The sequence below is a fragment of the Acanthaster planci genome, linkage group LG02, assembly GCF_054643075.1.
Source record: "Acanthaster planci isolate LZ-2023a linkage group LG02, COTS_SCS, whole genome shotgun sequence".
NCBI lineage: Eukaryota > Metazoa > Echinodermata > Asteroidea > Valvatida > Acanthasteridae > Acanthaster > Acanthaster planci.
Window position 1 is genome coordinate 12,605,020 of NC_141778.1, and position 19,771 is coordinate 12,624,790.

Sequence of the window (19,771 nt, forward strand, 5' to 3'; positions counted from 1 at the left end):
TTACAGTGTAAATTTAAATTAAGTAGAGTCCGCATATCAACACTACAGTTCCAAATGCGGTGATTTAAGAAGATTTGCACCTATATCACTCGAGGTATTGCATTTTCCCTTCATAAAAATCAACATGTGAACAAAAGCAAGTTTAAAATGAAACACAAAAAGGAATGGTCACAAATGAAAGAAACAGAGAAACTAACAAAATTTGATATCTTTCAGTACATTTTGCGAACTGCTTTATTCTGTGCAGAATAAAAATAACGAGTTCAACACACTATAATATTATCCAAACAGTTGAATTTGATATCACGGACGGTTCATATTACTTACACCAAATGTGTTTTTCACAACTTAAGGAGCAGAAGGCAAGCCCAGTAACAATACAGATCACAACCTCCCAATGCATTAAAGGAGTGAAGACACAGCTTGCAGGCACTAACAGGTGATTGTTCAAGACAAGGGCCTTTTGTTGATTACCTCACAACCCTTTTATGACACTCTGACAGTGTCCACCAGTAGTAGTTGTAAGTCTGATGTTGCTGACGGGTGCATGTACACACCTGCAGTCGTGACTACTACACGGATATTAAAGGGAGTAGGCCCAATTGCTCTAAATGCTGAAAAAATATGTCACTACTACATGTACATTTCAAGATATCAAATTTCCAAATGCCAACTTTCAACAACATTTCTGCTCACGTCTTTCTAATGAATACATAGTGATTCTGAGAATGTGTGAAGCAAAATGTTATTTCCAAAACAGGCTGAATGCAAATCCATCTACACAAAGAACAGCACTTGCATGCGAGAAACCAATCGTAATCAACACGTTTTGCTGTGATACATTTATTTGCATTGGTTATCAGATCAACTGAGAATAAGGACTAAATAACTAATAAGTCAAGGTTTAACAATATTTATGATCATGAGCAAGGATGAGTAAGCATGGCAGAAATGACTTAGAGTCAGTCTTGTTCCCTGACTCCTGATCACTCAACATAAAAAGTGTCTGACCAAGGTATCATACCCTGACTCCTGGCTGATGAAAGTACACAACTGCAAGTGAGCTTTAATTATTGCTGTGATCTGACATTCTGTTCAGAATTTGCAGAGTGCAAACTAATTGGTCCTCATATTTATTCCAAGATGGGCTCCATCACACAAAGACTGCAATCATCGGAGGTATCGTAACTTGAGAAACTAACACACTGCAGAACCACTGACGTTAGAAGCTCCTTCAATCTTGATGATTGCTAGTCAGGCCAAGGATCAATAAAGGACAGCCAGATCTGATTGTTCACTATCAGACTCCATCTCGCAGGTTTCTTGTTCCACGTCCGAATCAACCTCGCTTTCAGTCTTCCTCTCACTTGCTGAACGTTTAGCAGATCTTTGCGTAGCAAGAGTCATGATATACTGTAAGCTGAAACGATTGCTGTCACACCTAGTAGGAAATCAAAGAATCAGACTGATAATGATTAATTGGCTCTCTCATTGGCTGATAGTGTCCTTGCTTGATTGATATGTGACCAAAAAATTGTTTCGAAAAGGGAATTTTTGAAATTGAAATGAAATGGCGTAATGACACTGGAAATGAGAAAACTGGGTAACAGGGAAACAGATTAAGGGACAAACCTACTGAAGCTTGAAAGGACGAGGAAGGATGAAGGTGAAGTACGTGTAGATGATTTCTGGCCGCAAGTTTAAACAAGGTGTGGTGTGTCAAGAAAAGTTGGAATTACAGAGGAAATGTTAATCAGAAATTCAATCTCATCTCAAAAGCTGAGCACAAGAAAGCCAATGAATAAACTTAGCAACAAACACATTAGATAGCCATGAGATGTAATCTGTAAGAACTGGCATTATAAAAACTGACTAAGGGGTGAGAAATTCTAAAAGCCATGCTAACAAGAATTTTAAAGTCACACTTAGTATATAAGTACCACAAAGACTCATCCAAGCTTAAAGTTCCCCACACCATTACAGAAATGTCACTGTATGAATATATACAGTAGATCACAGGATTAGTACAAGCACATGTCTCAGGTCTAAGAAAGATTGTAATGCTTTGGACGGATCACGCACAAACTTTCTTCATGACGTTTGAAGAAGTAATGACAGACACTTCAGATAAGTGAATCTCCTTGCAAGTAATGATTTTTATCACTACACATAGTACATACTAGATTATCTGAGCATTAGTGATTTGTACACCTGTAAATTTGACTATTCATTTTTTGATTTTATCTTCGCAGTTCTCACTCTTTGGCAAATGTATGAGCAAAACACATTTTACGATGTCAGTAATTTTGAAATTCACCCTAACCCTCACATATTCCCTGCCCAAGTGAAATACGCATCAGCGTTGCATAGACTGGGAAGTACATGAACAGAGCAAGTGCTGAGGGACAACGGGTTGAAAAAAAAGAAAAAATCGATTTTTTTAAAAATGAGAGGATTACAAAACAACCTAGGAAAACACTGGAAGTTGGCACGTATTTAAGACAAAAACATTCCAGGTGCATGTGCGAGTGCAGGTACACTGTACATGTATGTGTACAAGCAATAAATGGTGAATGTGACAGGAGGGAAAACAAAGTCATTAATGAAGAAGCATATGACACCGTGTCTTCAAAGTAAGTTTATGTAGACATTGAAATAATGAGTTGGTATGGCGCTGGGAGGACACTAAAGACACAAATTCCAGTAGAGATTAGACTAGAAACAGCATGAAATTGGAAAATGTACTACTTTGAACACAGAGATCAAAGCTCGTTCAAGGCAACATTACAAAAAATGAAAAAAAAAATCCGGATTTAAAGGAAGAAAATAGCCAAAATATAAGAAAATTATGTATAAAAAGGGAAACGGAAAGGGTGGAAAAATCAACAAAAGGCGTAAATATGTGATAACCAATTAACCAACAAAATATAAATTAAAAAGTCACAAATAAAAAAAAAAATCAGACACAAAATACATATCCAAAATAACAAAACTTACTTTATGTACAAATGTACAAAAAAACTATGTATGTGACATCCCATCAATAAATATCAGATAAAAAAACATATATCAGTATAATCCAAACAACTTCTTTGAAAAATAACAGCACATAACAAACAAATGAGGGAGTGAATAGTCAAAGGGGCAGTTAAAGGGACCACAAGAGATGAGTATGTCCAACTCCTGACAAGAAAAATTAAAGTAAATGAAACTTGAATGTGTCATTTTTAAACAGTTGAGACATTACCAGTAAATAAGGTTGTCTGCCGGCGTGTCTCAATCCTTTGCCTAAAAAATTTGTCCTTCTTCTAAAGTCAATTCAAGTAGTATTTTGTGACAACTCACAAAACAAAACTTCTCTTAGTCTGTGAAAACTGCATCAGTGGAAGTCACAAATATTTCTTAAAATTAATGATCAAGCACTACTCTTGTAATAATTATCCAAGAGTCTGTTGGAAGTTTGCACCAAATCCTGCACAGATAAATTCCAATCTCTGAAAGCAACTCCATCACTTTTCAAATTTTATGGAAAAATAATTGGTGTAGGCATGTACAGACCACTTGGCTAATTAACGGCACGTCTGGTATGTGGATCAACACTCCATTAAAGCCTCTTTCCCAGACTCTAGGCACTAACGAAATCACACAGAAATCAAGCAGATTCCAGCGTTACGTGCATGTATGACTGACTTCATATCAGTGGCACGCACCCAATGGTGTTTTACTAATGAACAAAGGCACTCCACAATGCCAGAGAAAGGCGGTGATTGCGAGCAAAGGGCTAGCACAGTAATTGGAAGTAATCAACGTAGAGAAATTGACTGAGATAATTGCGTTAGTCAGACAGACAGGCCGGCCATAAAAAGTGTAAGTGTAGGTGACAGGACTCGGATGAGTGGGGTCACTTTGACTTTTGTTCATGAATGCCGTGAAGAACATAATTCTTGCATGCAGCTTGGGTCTTCAGTTTGATGCTATTACAGGTAAAATAAAATTCTACAGATGATGCCCTACAACGACCTTCTCCCCTCTTCACAACCCAAACACTTAACAACCATCAACAAAATGACTTTGTTTGGGGAAAAAGCATACAGAAAATGTCTTCCTACCAACCCTAACCATTCTATCCCCAACAATGTCCACGAGTGGTCACTTGCTGTGGGATTTTGTGATGTAAGCGGTGAACCAAAGGCCTCTTGTTCTAGCTGTTGGATTCTGTGGGCTTCATACTTTATCTGTGTTTGGAATCTTTCCAGGTCAGAGGGGTGCTTAGAGAAAACCTGTAGCAGGCTCCTAACCACTGGGGGTGCAGGGTGTGTCCACACCCCCCTCAATGCATCTTAAAGGTCCGCTTTGGAGGCAAGAAAAGATTTTGAGCTACAGTAGAACATTTTGCATTTTAAAAATGCCGCGATCAATCCCCTCTTTGGGAACTTACTTGTAACCCCCCCAAAAAAAACAATTGGTACAACCTCATGAATCCTGCTGTTTTTTTCAAAATAAATAAAGCAAAAGATGTATGCTTGGTCTGCTTTGTTGAGGATTCGCACCCCCCCCCGAATAGTCCTAGTTACGGGCCTGTATAGGGGGTTGAAGTTCTTGATAACACATGGATGTTACAACGGCTTTCACAAGTTATCAAACAAACCTTTACAAGCACTTTCCAAACACAGTACAAGAGCATAAAAGAGAGCAATGTTCTACAGTTTGTAAAAGCTGGAATCTTGAAACAGACTTTTTTATGACTTAAGAAGGTCACACATGCACACTAATGAGCACTTGATCACTGATGACAAAATTCATTGCTATCTTAAATTATACGTGCAAACTGTGCCAATCACATGTAGGCTAAATCTACAAAAGTTGAGGTCAAAATAAACAAGAATGCACGTGTAATCAAAGCACGACCTCAAATTCCTGGAATAGGCACGTGCAGATCACTCCATATTTTTATGGTGAGACAATCAGGATGTTTAACTAGAGTACTCACAATTGCTTAAGCTGTCATCTCTAAGTAGAACAAGTCAACCCAAAGTGTAATCAAGCCAAGCAGAGAGACGTGATCCTTCTTACGACCTTAAATTCCTAGAATATTAAACTTTTCTATTTTGGGAAGCATTTTTAATTTGGACTGTGAGGGACATGGTGGAGGTTGGAATGGCTACAATTAACGTTCAAGGCCTGTGATTATTATAGGGCATTCAAATGTCTCAAAAGTCCTTCAGATTACTAATGGGTAACAATGCTACATGCGCAGCACTCCCTCAGGGCAACAAGTTGAAAATGGCATGGAAAAATCTAACGATAATGTTGATACCTTCTGACTGGTGAAGCAATTTACACAACACATTGACACAAACCACCATAACATGCTGAAGTAACAGCTCAAATACCAAGCCATGCAATAAACCAGGACAACCCCTGCAGCTCATGATTCTTCTTACGCAGCGATCAACATCACGATCCAGTAATGGAAGAAAGGCAAACATGTGAACACCAGCTGCTGCATAATATATGGCAGAAATTCCTATTACCTAAATCATCACTTAAATACTTCCTCGGGTTTCCATGAAAACCAAGGTGTTTAAAATCGAGTGGCTGCGTGAATGCTAGCATTGTGTCCAGTAGGGAATGATTTCTGAAGTACTCACGCAGAACTACACGCAGTTAAGTGACGCTCAAATGTCACCATCTCCTCTAGTTTGAAGAAAAACTTGGCACATGTGGAGCATTTTGTAGGGAAACCTGGAGCATTGGAATGTACCAGAGGCCTATCCATAGAGAATTGAAATCAAATTACTCAGGCATTTCAAGTGAACAGTATCCAAAGAGACAACCACAACAAGACTCATGTACCGTCCATTAGGGAAATGTACGTAAGTGGAGATGTGAATTTTGGCTTGTTGGAAGTGAATTAGTCTGCAGGGTGAGGGAATGCTTAGGATATAAAAACGGCAGGTTGAAGAGAAATTACCTAGGGAGGCTACACTGATTGGAAAAGGGCGGAGGGAAAACTTTGTCTGGATGCAGGAGAAAGGAAGGTGACTACTGTGAATGAGAATCTTGAATTCAAGGAATGAAGAATAAAACTGACAAAGTTGTGTCTTTCAGAATAAAGTTACATGTAGAATCACGATGAAATATTCGTTGTGAGAATACAAGTACATGTCAGTCGTGTGTTGTTGAACACTCTTGTACAATTAATCAGATTAAATGGATTTATTCCGTAATCTTCTCCAACAACTTTTGGAATGATGTCTCAAGTTGTAACAGGTAATGGCATGCAAAACTCAGATAAGATCATCTCAGTCTGCAAAGCTGCAGCTGACTGTTATTATCATTACTCATTTCTGGTAATGACACCAGGGATTCCTCAAAAGTGCCCTGAGGCACTGCAGCTAGCAAGCCTAAAGAAACCTGTTGAGAGGAGACTATGAGAAGCAGTAACAGGTTTTAGAAGTGGGAGGAAAACCCCACTGGAATACTCTGGGTAAAACCCACTGAATCAGGTAGGGACTCTGTTTAAAAGCATGCATCACAGTGAATACATACATGTACACCCATACCTGTTTTACATACAAAGTGTGGACATTCCTTTGTTCTCCTGTGGTTAAGGAAACTTGAGGAAAATGCTCCTTTTTCTCCAATTACATGTAGGATAACTCCTTCGAGCTGGATTTTTGATGATGATTTCCTAGACTGTTCCTCTTCATTTTGCTACGATAACCTTGACCCCAAAATGCCTCTGAAACTGTTTTTCAGAGGGGGAAAACATTGTGTGGACGTGTGTGAGTCCACACTACGCCATCACACCCTACCTTGTGTGGACTTCTTTTGTGTAGAGGTCCACACTACAGGTATGTATGCCAGGCCTGCACATTTCTGCAATCAGACCACATAAATTGCACACATTTTTCCAATAACTGCTAGAACCTTGAACTCACATCATTGCATTTCATACATGTACCCATAGTGCCACAGTCTGTCAGAGTATTAAGTGGAAGCTTTGAACATGTATGCTGCACTACAGCCGTCCATAAGAGTGGTAATTATGTACTTTACCAATGAGGCACAGCTGGGGTCCAGCAGTGCTGCTGGCATACTAATGAACAAAATTACCACTAGTGTAATTTGGGTTAATGTACCATGAATGTGCATGTTCATGCACATTGTACCTTGACAATTTGGTTACATATAGGGATATAATACATGCTGGGGGGCTGTGAATTCTGACTGAGCTAAGACGATTGCAAGAAGGAATATATACTTCTGAAACCAAATTGATTTTATTGTGACTGACAATCAACTTTTAGCTTGGACTTGCAGTTGGCTCAGGAGAACACGAAAGAACTTATTTTTGAAATGCAAGGCTTAAAGATGTTCAACAACGGAGAATATTTGTGTCAAATTAGGTTTATGTGTAACTGAAAATCCACTTAACCAAAATAAACAGGGTTCTTGCCAGCCGACGAATATTAAAATGACTTTTAGGAGCTCATTTCCCAGGCTGGATTACTAAAACAAGTCATCATCTGTATAAAAATCGTCACTGAGGGCAGCATGTGAATCGGCCAAACTTATGATGTGAAGCATGAGAATAGTTCAGGTGGGGTATTTTACATCATTCTGCCCGGAGCAGTCCATGCAGTAACCGTGCATGACATTACATGGTAAAATACACTGTCGGTGTTCTGACGTCTCGTCATGTCCTCCCTAGATGATACCAGTGTTGCTGATAACTACATTGTTCATTGCATTTGCTTCCCCAAGTTCTGACTAAAACTGGTTGGGCAAAACTGCTTCAGAGCTGCTGATGTCATCAACAAGATCAATCTCATCATAGGAGTGAGAAGAAACTGACTGATCATCAGCATCGCTGTCAGAAAGCACACCGACGCTGTCAGAAAGCACATCGTCACTGTCAGAAAGAACACCGACGCTGTCAGAAAGCACATCGTCACTGTCAGAAAGAACACCGACGCTGTCAGAAAGCACACAGTCGCTGTCAGAAAGCACACCGACGCTGTCAGAAAGCACATCGTCACTGTCAGAAAGAACACCGACGCTGTCAGAAAGCACACCGTCGCTGTCAGAAAGCACACCGTCGCTGTCAGAAAGCACACCGACGCTGTCAGAAAGCACACCGACGCTGTCAGAAAGCACATCGTCACTGTCAGAAAGAACACCGACACTGTCAGAAAGCACACCGTCACTGTTAGAAAGCACACCGACGCTGTCAGAAAGCACATCGTCACTGTCAGAAAGAACACCGATGCTGTCAGAAAGAACACCGACGCTGTCAGAAAGCACACCGACGCTGTCAGAAAGCACACCGTCTCGGTCAGAAAGCACACTGTCAATGTCAGAAATCATGCCGTCGCTGTCAGAAAGCACACCGACGCTGTCAGAAAGCACATCGTCACAGTCAGAAAGAACACCGACGCTGTCAGAAAGCACACCGTCGCTGTCAGAAAGCACATTGACGCTGTCAGAAAGCACACTGTCGCTGTCAGAAAGCACACCATCACTGTCAGAAAGAACACCGACACTGTCAGAAAGCACACTGTCTCTGTAAGAAAGCACACCATCGCTTAGACTGGTACACTCGTAGCCCTTCATTATTGTGTACATAAGCATGCTGTACAGCAGCAAACATTGGTAGTATTCATAGTAGGAAGAAGTAGGCACGTACCGTTAAGTAAGGAAAGGACAAGAAATATCCCAAAAGGTACATGACCAAAGTGACAGACTGTAACCACTGCTGAAAAGCTCAGCACAGACGAAAGCACTCAGGATATTTATAGTTGCTGGATTTGATCAAAACTCACATCCTGCTGAGAGTGAGAAGCTAGGTAGAAGATCGCCTACAAACACTTTATAAAAACTTCTAGTCCAAACTGGGATTCCCAGCATTTACACTGCGCATGACATTTCAAAAGATGTGGGGGGGGGGTAAAATCACATCCAACAAAGGGACACATATACAGCGACTCCAATCTTAAGTGCTTATAATACTGTTGTAACAGCTACTGTACATGTAAGTTGTATACTTGAGGGTTGAATGTGTGGTTAAACAAATTCCAGACTTTATTGAATGTATTCTGAAATAACACATCCGGGCAATGGTTGTATCAAGTTTCTAAAACAATTCCCAAACTCTATGAAAGCGGTAATCCTTTAAAGAGGAGATAATTACTATAGGTTGAAAATTGCTATTGGTATGTGACAGTGTCTACACACTGCTAAAGTGTTAAAATTGATTGGATAAATTTTGCAAAAGTAAGCTTCAATTCACCGAGTCCTTTTGCTTGGAATCACTTTGTAAATGACATGGCTTTGTCCGAACGGTGCACGATGCAGCTTTGTCTGACTGTCTATCAGAACAGCAAGTTGTTCAACTCTTACTTACAAAGCCATACATGTACGTGCTGTAAATCAGATCACTGCCATTCGGGAGGTCAGGCCAATGCTGAAGGATTATTACCACACATGTTCTCCACACCACTGAGGGCTCTTTACAGGGTGTCTACCCCTCTTGGGGTATCCCACCATAAAGGGTCTAGTCTCCTTCATGTCATCAAATCATCGGAGGGTGAGAAAATCATCCATCACAGGTGTCTCAGTCTGACGTACAATATCTCACCAGTGACAGTCAAAGTGCATCAACTTCAACTCTCACATCATTTCCTACAGTAACCTGAACACTTGTCATGATGGATAGGCCTTTCTCTACTGCCACTTGTAACAGATGTTAAACCCCTGCTTTTTTGTCTGTAACCCATGAACAGTCAGAATGCTGAGCACACAAGTAGATGTTTTAATAAAATCCAAACCACAGACATAACTCACTCAAGCACAGTTGTATACTTATAAACTATCCCTTTGGAAGCATAACTCCAGAGGGCTGCAGACAAGCTGGGCTGTAATAAACACTGTTAGCGGGCAATCTCTATCAGTTAACTTCCGTAGAGCCACAGCTCTCTGCCTAAAAAATCTATTACCGCTTTTCCACTTAAATCCACCCCATCCCACCCCTACCCCAGAAAGTACAAATCACTCCTGGGCTCATCGTGGAGACTGCATGCCGCTCAAGTCTGAGAATGATTTTCGGCAGACTTGATGGACAGAAAAGGGGCATGTACATGTACTGGCTATCATCAGCACTAAGACCTGGTAATCACATGTTCAGTACTATCTAAAATTACCAAAGTGCTGGTTTTCAATCGGGCCAAAGAGGCAGCCTGTAATCCCCTACCCCTGTGCACAAATCTCTTGCTACGCAACTAGTAATCCAGAGGGTGAAATTAAACACAAATTGGTTACATGTATACATACAACAGCAGCTTGTATATTGTACACAGAGTCTGCTATTTATCAAGGTCATGATCATGAATGCATATGAAGTATGTGGGAGGTATGAAAGCAATGTATGGCGAAACAGGTGAACAAAAGCCTATCAACAATTTAAACATTTAAACATTCACAAAGGCACTTGCACAGACAAACTTCAGATTACTGGCAATTCATTTAAATCATGGTGTACTGTAGCCCATTCTCAACTCTATAACATCTAGGTACCCTAGAGACGAACATCTTTGTAAATGTCAGACTATATGGCACGCATGTAATTAGTTAAATTTCCACGTACTGTATTTTCTCATATTAAGTATGCATGGTCTGTTTTCAGCAGGTTCTCCGCAATGCATGTTTGTGCGAGTATCTTTTCATTTGTTTCAGTCATTTGAACTTAACCCACTTTGAAATGGTCTTTGTACAGGGTATGACTTTTGTCATATGTAAAATATAATTGTCTCAAAATATGGAGGGCCTGACGTTTCAATCCCAGGCAGAATCTTTCTCAAAGGCAAAAAAATAATAATAATAATTGGACGCTGTGTTAAATAACAAGCACCATTGGCCTTGTATAAATACTGATTTTTATTGATAATGCCAAGTTTTGATGCATGATGTCTCTAGTCATTTTTTTCTTTTGTTTAGGCCTGTTAGAGATGTTCCATCATTAACCAGGGCTGCATTCTAAGGCTAATCTAAGGTGTGAATGGTAGGACATGTTCTTATAGTTATTTTGCAGAAGTCCACCATATCATTTATTTAAAACCGCGTTCGGATACTTATAGGTTCCAGGATTACACTTGACTGCTTGTTTACATGAAGCCTCCACATTTGGCTCAGGTTTACAGTAATTAATTAATCCTCAATCCTCCCCTACGTTTGTCAAGTTAATTCACTTATTCAGTCAGGCAAGATGTATATTTAACTGAGGATTGATGATTCTTTGCCGCCGTCTCATTTAATGGAAGAGATGTACATGTAAGGGGCCGTGCCGTTGTGTACACCATGTGTGTGTGTGGGGGGGTTCAAGCCAGTGCGTACCATATCCAAACCAAAAATTTGCCTGTAATAAATCTTCATCAATACATCTTTTTGTACAAATAAATACCAGAATCAGCTTTTGTGCGCCCAAAAAACCAGTCAAACACAGCATCCCCCACTGTCCATTCCAACGTTTATCCTCCTGTGCCAACGCCCGTTATTAGTAAACCGCAACAATACTCATGACAACATAGACCGACAGCATCTTCCTGAATTGTGGAATACATATGGAGAAGGGGAGGGGGTTGGAGCCACTGCGTATGGGGAGAGGGGGGTCTTAAAACTCAGCATTTCGTGTGTGCGTCCACAACCCCTAAGGAAGTGTTCTTGTTTTAAATATCATCTGTTTTCTTTGATCTCTTCCCAGTTTTCATGGGGATTTAGGGTTTGAACAACGGAAATAAATACTCTAAACATCAGTTGGAATCTTTGGGTCTGTTTCTTTGTCTTATTTGACCACAAGCTGTGCATTATGGGTCCACACGACAAACACCCTTTCAGCTATTGGATAGATAAATAGATTGAATAAATAAAACAAACAGGTCCCGGATACGTGTACATGTACAAATTATGCATCTTTCCCTTATCTACATCTACACTGATACATAAGTTATAACTTTGGCAGTCAATAAATGCTGAACACTCTTTGATGAAACATCCAAATTAAAAAATTAAAGCCAGTTGCAGAAAGTAAACATTTCAATTACTCCAACCAATTGAACTTAATTTAACTGCCTTAGCATTAATGAGTCCAAGGCATAATGTAATGGCACAATATGAAATCTGAATGTGGTCTTACATTCATGAATTAAGCTTAGTTATTTAAGGACTTTGCTTTTAATCAAGACCAAGATGAGGAACTTCACTAGGAACAGTGCAGCAATCAACGTTCAAGGATTCTTTTGCCATGTCATTTATGACTGGTGTTGATTTACAGAATATGCCTGGAGTCCTATAGTACACAGTGTAATAACTGCCAACCCATGGCCACAAGTGGCATCCATCAATACAAGTGGCCATGACATTTCATTTGTCTGCATTAAGTTTATGCTCCCAACCTGAAACCAATCCTCACTCAACAGCTGAGTTTCCATCACATGATTCTGGGTGTCCTCCCCCAAACATGTTTCAAGATGCAACAGATACATGTACATGTATTGTCACTCGGATGTACTTCAGCGCAGGCCTACAGTTTAAATTGCTTCATCACTAGGGGCAGACTTCAAGTTGTGGACCCCCACTTGAAAACTAGGACTCAAGACACAATAATACATCAATGGTGGGACTCAAAACCGAGGACTGAGACTCGGGTTTGAATAAAGTACTTAGTTAACCACTTGCCGCCAGGGATTCAGGTTTCGGACACGCATCTTTTATACGCGTGGCCGGCGTCTCTGAAATCAGTCAAAGGGAACTGGGCCTTGTAACAAAAGGCCGTACTCTTAACAAAAGACCAGGCTGCTGAGAATGACCAACATTTTTTCACTGTCAATAATGGAGACAATCCACTCTCGTTTTGAAACAGTGTACCATGGTTTTGGGGCATTCAGCGTGAGTGGATTACCACCGGGGACAAAAGCGCTCCACCACCACAGTAATGAGCCACACAGTACCCCTGCATGCTAATCTGGCCCCTATTGAAAAGAGGTCAGCAGTACACTGTGCCAGTTTCGTGAACAAAAGAAAAATTACGTAACACTGCACAATCTGGGCTCTTTTACAAGGCGGCAGGCCTGGCTGAAATACTCCAGCGTCAATAGATGTTGTCTATCAAATTAGAGTAGAAACCAGACAGTCCTTCATGTGGGTGTAAGTGTCCAGTGAATGAAGATATGAATTTTTTAAGAATTTTAAAAACAGAAAAAATGAACATTACCCCATCCAAGTATCATCAACATTCATAAATGCCCCCGGCCCAATGTGGTTAATACTAATCCAGGTACATACACCCTGGTATGTATGCATTTAGGACCAAGATGAAGTAGGACTCAGATTTAAATACTAAGTACGACTTAGATTTAATTAAAACTGTAAGAACCTGTATGTTGAACAAAGACTTGAGAAACTGGGGATTTAATGTAGATTAGAATGCCATGTACCAGTACATACGACTTACTGTAGATTAGAATGCCATATACCAGTACATACGACTTACTGTAGATTAGAATGCCATGTACCAGTACATACGACTTAATGTAGATTAGAATGCCATGTACCAGTACATACGACTTAATGTAGATTAGAATGCCATGTACCAGTACATACGACTTACTGTCGATTAGAATGCCATGTACCAGTACATACGACTTAATGTAGATTAGAATGCCATATACCAGTACATACGACTTAATGTAGATTAGAATGCCAAGTACCAGTACATACATGAGCAAGTAGTGTGGTGCAGGACTCTTCAAATACTAAGCACAAAGACTCCAACAGTATTAAAACTAGGACTCAAAACTGGAATAAATATAAAAGATTCAAACTTGAAAATTGGGACTGAGACCTGGACATCAAAGGAATGGGACTTAAAACTTCAATTCTATGCGGAGGACTCAATGACAGCCCTTGTACATGCATGCTGAAAAGGATTACCAACGTTAATTGCCAATGCTTTCATGATGAGTGGAAAAAGCCCCAGAAAGTACATGAACACGTGCATGTACTACCAGGCCCACAAGTACAGTATTCTGATGTCCCGGGTGGGGAGGGTTTTGAGGAAGAAGTGGGAACAGACAGTGGCCCAAAGCGTGAATACTCTGATGACTCAGTCATCGCGCTACGCATTATCCACAATGTACATGTATAATTGTGGGGTTGAGGAATGGTACCTCAAAACCTCTGTGGTAGTTTTCAAAGGGTACGCACAAAAATGAACATGTATCTAGTTAAGGTTAGCCTGGTGAAACTGTCTGCAGCCATCAGCTAGCGTCTTTGCCCCACTCGGTTCACTACAACGCAATACACTCCTACAATAATTGCTTAGATTAAGTTTAGGTTTAGAACACATGCCATGCTGTATAGCATCGAATGCTTATGGTTTTATGCACAACAGTCAACTCAACTATGTCATCATGCTAATATAGATGAACACCTTCAAACAAAAACTTCCACATCTGTTATTTGGCGAGCATACTGATGCCCAAATTGTAAAAGAACACTTAACATGATCATCCCCAATATTCACTCAGTTTGTACCCCGACACCACAATTAGGATTCAACAAATCGTCCATTCATGCAAAGTACAAGTGGATAAAATATTCAGGATCAACACATCTGGCCATCCAAATCCATCCACCCTAAGCAGCTGAGCACCATGAATTAGCACCACCTGATCGACGGCTCATCTGCTTAATGATCCATGACTGCATCCACACGGACCCCTATCTGATCACCCACTCCCACCCCAATTGATTCATCCTTCCTTGCCTCTGGGAAGTTTCTGGAACCACGTATATATAGTTCTGACAAGTGTTATGGCAGCACCGTGAGGCTCCAAACCTTTGGGTTTGATGGATGTGAAGCAAGTGATCATTAGTGCTGGGATAGAAGTCCTTGGACCCACACTGCATGACCATTTTCAATTAATCCCCCACACCAAAAACCCCTACCAATATTTCAAAAACATTTTCAAGACAAAAACTAGTCTAAAAGGTTTCCAAGTACCGTATTTATGCTAGTTGATCCTCTTCATGGTTATTATTTTTTTCAGCGGTTCTTCATCCTTTGAAAAAAACTGTGCTGTATTCCCATTCACAATTGAAAAGATCAAAACCTTTTAAAAACATAAGTACAGTGTCTCACCTTTGATGAAGTAAAACCAAGTTTTGTTTTCTACAATCTTTTGATAAACAAGCACACAATGAGTCGATTCCTGTAAGTTGCTCAAGCAATTGGCAATTAGACACATGCAATGTACACATGTACAGACAAACATGTATCCCTTATGTGTACTGTATTTGTACAGTTAAAAGAGAGGCTGAGGAGCGCCATCATTCCCAAATCTTCTCTGTAACGATGCAGAGTAGACAACATGAAAGATGAAAACATACTCTATGTACGCTCTGGCCGAAAAAAAACAAAACAAAACAAACAAACAAACAAAACAAAAAACTAGCTTCACTTTGCAGTGGGCAGTACCAGACTCATCTTGCAAGAGCCCCGGAAATTGATTTTCAAGGCTGGCATGTCTGAGGCCGTCAGTTACCGTACATTTTGTACTTGGAACATTGTCAAGCATTAGGATAAAATGATGAGGTCTTAGCTAAGAACAGAAAAGGCCAAACATAATCACCTACAACTGCACATGTAACAGTTTGTTCATCATGCACACTTTACTTCCTTTGTAGTCTGGACAGGCTTTTGCCCATTACTCTTCCTCATCCTGCTGTCCTGAGTCCTCATTTCTGGCACTGGAAGATTTTGTTGCAAAATTATTCTTGCAGCTTTGCTGGTTGTTTTGGATGGATGATAGAAACATAAATATTCCCAGCATTTCAGAGAGGTTTTGCTGATAACATGATGGAAGCAGACCGTTTGTCAACGATGACATGATGTCCAAATGATCAAATAACAAACATGTCACAGTGTGAAACCTATGAAGCAAAACTAATATATCATATAATAGCAGTTAATCTTGAAAATAAGCTACATACATTGTACTAATACACGCAGGAGTACAGATGAAGTGGGTGCAAGATTAGGGTGCAACATGTCCTGGACATGTATTTAACTTGGAGTTGCTTCCAATTATATCTGTAGGAGTATACGGTACATACATGTATAAAACAGCACTCAAAGAATAGAAAATGTGCATTACAGCCATTCCGTGTAAGGGTCGTCATCAAACTTAAAACTGAAGTGAAAGTAATAAATTTTTCTCAGTTGTATTTGATAAGAGGAATATTGAAACCATCTAAATCTCAAAAGAACTTTTAAATCAAAGAATTTTTTATTTAGGTTACAGTCTCTTGAATATGGATGAATTTTGTGGTCAAAACGGAGGGACAGGGGTACAAATCACAAACTTGGAAAGTAACTCAAGCTCATTCATATTGATTTTACTTTATCTGCATACATTAGGTAGCTATTCCAGTCAAAATTGAAAATTCTACCAAATGCTTTTTGTATTTTCCAAGGTTTTGATCACGAAAACACACTCAAAATATGTCACGCGAGTCACAAAATTTGACAATTTTTTTTAGATTACTAAAAACTAGACAGGGATTCAGCTAGTGTTTGATATTTGTAAATCAAATAGTAGTAGTCTATCAATAAAAGCATGAATATTCTTATTTGCTTTGCATTCCTTGTCGAAAAAACTCTTTCAAGAGTGTCACGTGAGTCACATGCCAGGAATTGAAATTGAGTGTAATTTTCACTGTGAAAACATGAAATTGAATCAGTTAATGAAATTAAAGATTTTTACCAAATAAATGATGCTGTAGCAACGTGTACATTCCAGTACAATTGCATCATTAATTGCAGCTCTTTCCTTTGTAAACTCAGTCAATTACACGTACAATACATGCAAGTATGATGATGGGCATATGTACATGTACAATACATGTAGGTAAGATGGGCAAGCATACACACCCTAGCCAGCAGATGCTGAAGAATCTTGGCAGCCAGTAGATGATATACTGTGCACAGTGCCACAACCCAACATGATGAACAACAGGGGACAGCTGCAGTTCAATGAGGAGATCATTGAAAGTGCAAAAGAAAAAGCATTGGACAAACCAAACATTACAACTGTTTTTTCTGAAATAATCGTGTAGAATTCATGACACTCACTTCAATTAAATTCAGAGGGAGTCTGACTCAATGTCATTGTTATGAATATATGACCTGTCAGCACAAAATGAGCTGAAAGTCAGAATTTTCAAAAACTGAGATATTGATATTCTTGAATTCAGCAGAAAGAGCTTTCTAATAGTATGTACATGGAACACTTAGGGTAAATGTATAAGTTGACAATGTGGCTTTATTCTGGCAGCTTTGCATCTTTGTTCCCGACATTGTTTCAACATTTAAGACCAGGCACAAATAATGCTATCGTCAAAATTGCTTAGAAAATGACATTTTACAATATATGATTCTGCCAAATATTTGGAATTAAATAGAAGGTGGGTTAATCTTTCCAAATATCACAAAACCAAAAAATTGTCCTCTACTTTAATATAAAACTTTGAACCCTCAAAACAGGAAAGAGTGGGATGCGACTTTACTCTCATTTTATCGTGACAGGTCACATACATGGTGTATTGTGTTAAATACCAGATTTCCACCCCAACATTTGCCCCCCAAAAGGGATAAATTTATACCGGTAGCAGATTTCACACTCTTCCATAATGTATTTGCAGGTACATCATTTTTATGAACGTAATATTATAATTAATTTTTTTTTACTATTATTAGTTATAATGTAAAAGTGAAACGCTACTGCGTCACACAAGTCATGCATTTGTGTCACGCGAGTCACATTTTCTTCAGGCCATTTCTCACAATAGAGACTTGGCACAATGTAACCTTTGCATGGATTAGGTCAGAGTATTAAGTTTTTAGTTCATTAGAAATGTACTTCAGCACACTTGAACATTCATAGGAAATGCTTTTAGAATCAAGGGATATGAAAAATCCCCATTTCTATCCTGTCACGTGAGTCATGTCAAAGAAACCGTGATAAAGAAAACAAGAAACATTTTAAAGTGATCAAATAAAAACTAAGAGATACATTCACAATGCCTTGTTTTAAGTACGTGCTAATTTGAGTTGAATGAGTGCCATGTTAGCAACAGTAATGCATTGAAACTCAACATTTTGTTCAAATGTCATGCGAGTCACCATGGAATGGCTGATTACACCAGTGACAGTTCTTACTTGCACATGAGCAATTTCAGCACCACATACTCTACATGTGTTTATACCCATTAAATTGAATAAACTTCAGCTGTTTGAGGGATGTACATTAAACATGTGCCATACATGTAGACTAACTGGCAGTCCCACTATATGAACTCCAAACAGAACGTGCGTCTGACACATCACATATACATGCAAGACTGACGGTCACATACACTGAAACACTCATAGTTAGTGTAATGATCAGTTTAATAATTTAAAGGAGTCGATTCATAAAGGTCAAGCAGTTTTCCTTTGGAAACATCTGTAGTCCCGCATTTTCCAATTGTATGAGAGATTGTTTCTTTTCTTGGGGTAGGGCACAGGATCATGGGCAGTGAGCTGGACCAATTAAGAGAGGGTGCAATTAATGTTCTTACATGTAGCAATGGAGGCTCCTTTGGTAGGAACTTCACTTCGCTGGCTCATGAACGACTATGAAATGCACGTGTTGCCTGTGCGTTGCTACCAACAAAAGGAACACTGCTGACTACATGTAGCATGCCCTAACCTTACATGTACATGAACCTAGTGTGGACTTGTGAACAAAAGATGTCCACACGATGCAGGAAAGGAAGATGTTCTGTGGACTTGCACATGTCCACAGGACATTTCCCCTTCTCTGAAAAAGAAGTTTTGGCATTTTGGGGTAGGGGTCATCTGTCGTAAAAGGAAGAGGAACAGTCAAGGCAACTTTTTACAAAAAAACAGCTGAAAATCGTGTTCCCAGTTCAAGAAAAACAAGTATTTTCACTGAGTTTTCTTGAGTAACTGCACAAAAAGAAAGGAATGTCCACAGTAAGTATGTAAGGTAAGTGTGTGTGGCTCTTTTCAACTGATGAGGGGGTGCTTCTGCTCAAGGTGGATTGCCATTTTCAATAAATTGGTTTGTGTGGGTGGTACAAAACACATGGGTGGTCTTGTAAAAAAGTTAAAGTACAAACAAAAGAGGAACAATAGGGGGTCCCCAGTTGCAGGCAAACACACGCTTGTGTGTGTGTGTGTACAGGCATGGCATACTGGTACACATGTATGGTGTGTTCCTCCACACAAAAGAAGCCCAAATAATTTAGGGTAAAATGATATTGTGTGGACTCGCACTTATCCGCAGTGTTTTCCCCACGCTGAAAACACAACTTTAGAGGCATAATGGAATCGGGGTTATTTGTGGCAAAATGAAGAGAACAGTCCAGGAAATCATTATGAATAAATCAAGCTTGAACAAATTATCCTAGCCATTAACATGTGCATTCTTAACAAGTCATTATTTTCACTGAGTAAGTTTTCATTATTAAATTGAAAAATGTAATTTTCAAATTATTGAATAATTGATTAATCAAGCACCCGGAACACTTGCAGGCCTACACATCTGAGAATTCATGGATGACATTATGAGCAAAATTCTCTTGCGATTCTGTAAAGAGAAATATTAATTTTCAACAAGAACCACTGAAACCGAGAAGAGAGCATGGA

General features: G+C 39.5%; 1 protein-coding gene across 3 annotated transcripts in view; it reads right to left on the bottom strand.

Annotated features, from left to right (window-relative positions):
* Positions 1-201: 201 nt before the first annotated feature.
* Positions 202-19,771, bottom strand: part of LOC110980435 (periodic tryptophan protein 2 homolog) — a 59,927-nt gene continuing 40,357 nt past the window's right edge. For all 3 annotated transcript variants that reach the window (XM_087132865.1, XM_087132866.1, XM_087132867.1), the window contains one exon: positions 202-1,441. In XM_087132865.1, coding sequence (XP_086988991.1) covers positions 1,267-1,441 — 175 coding nt within the window. In that variant the 3' untranslated portion in view covers positions 202-1,266. The remainder of the gene's footprint in view (positions 1,442-19,771) is intronic.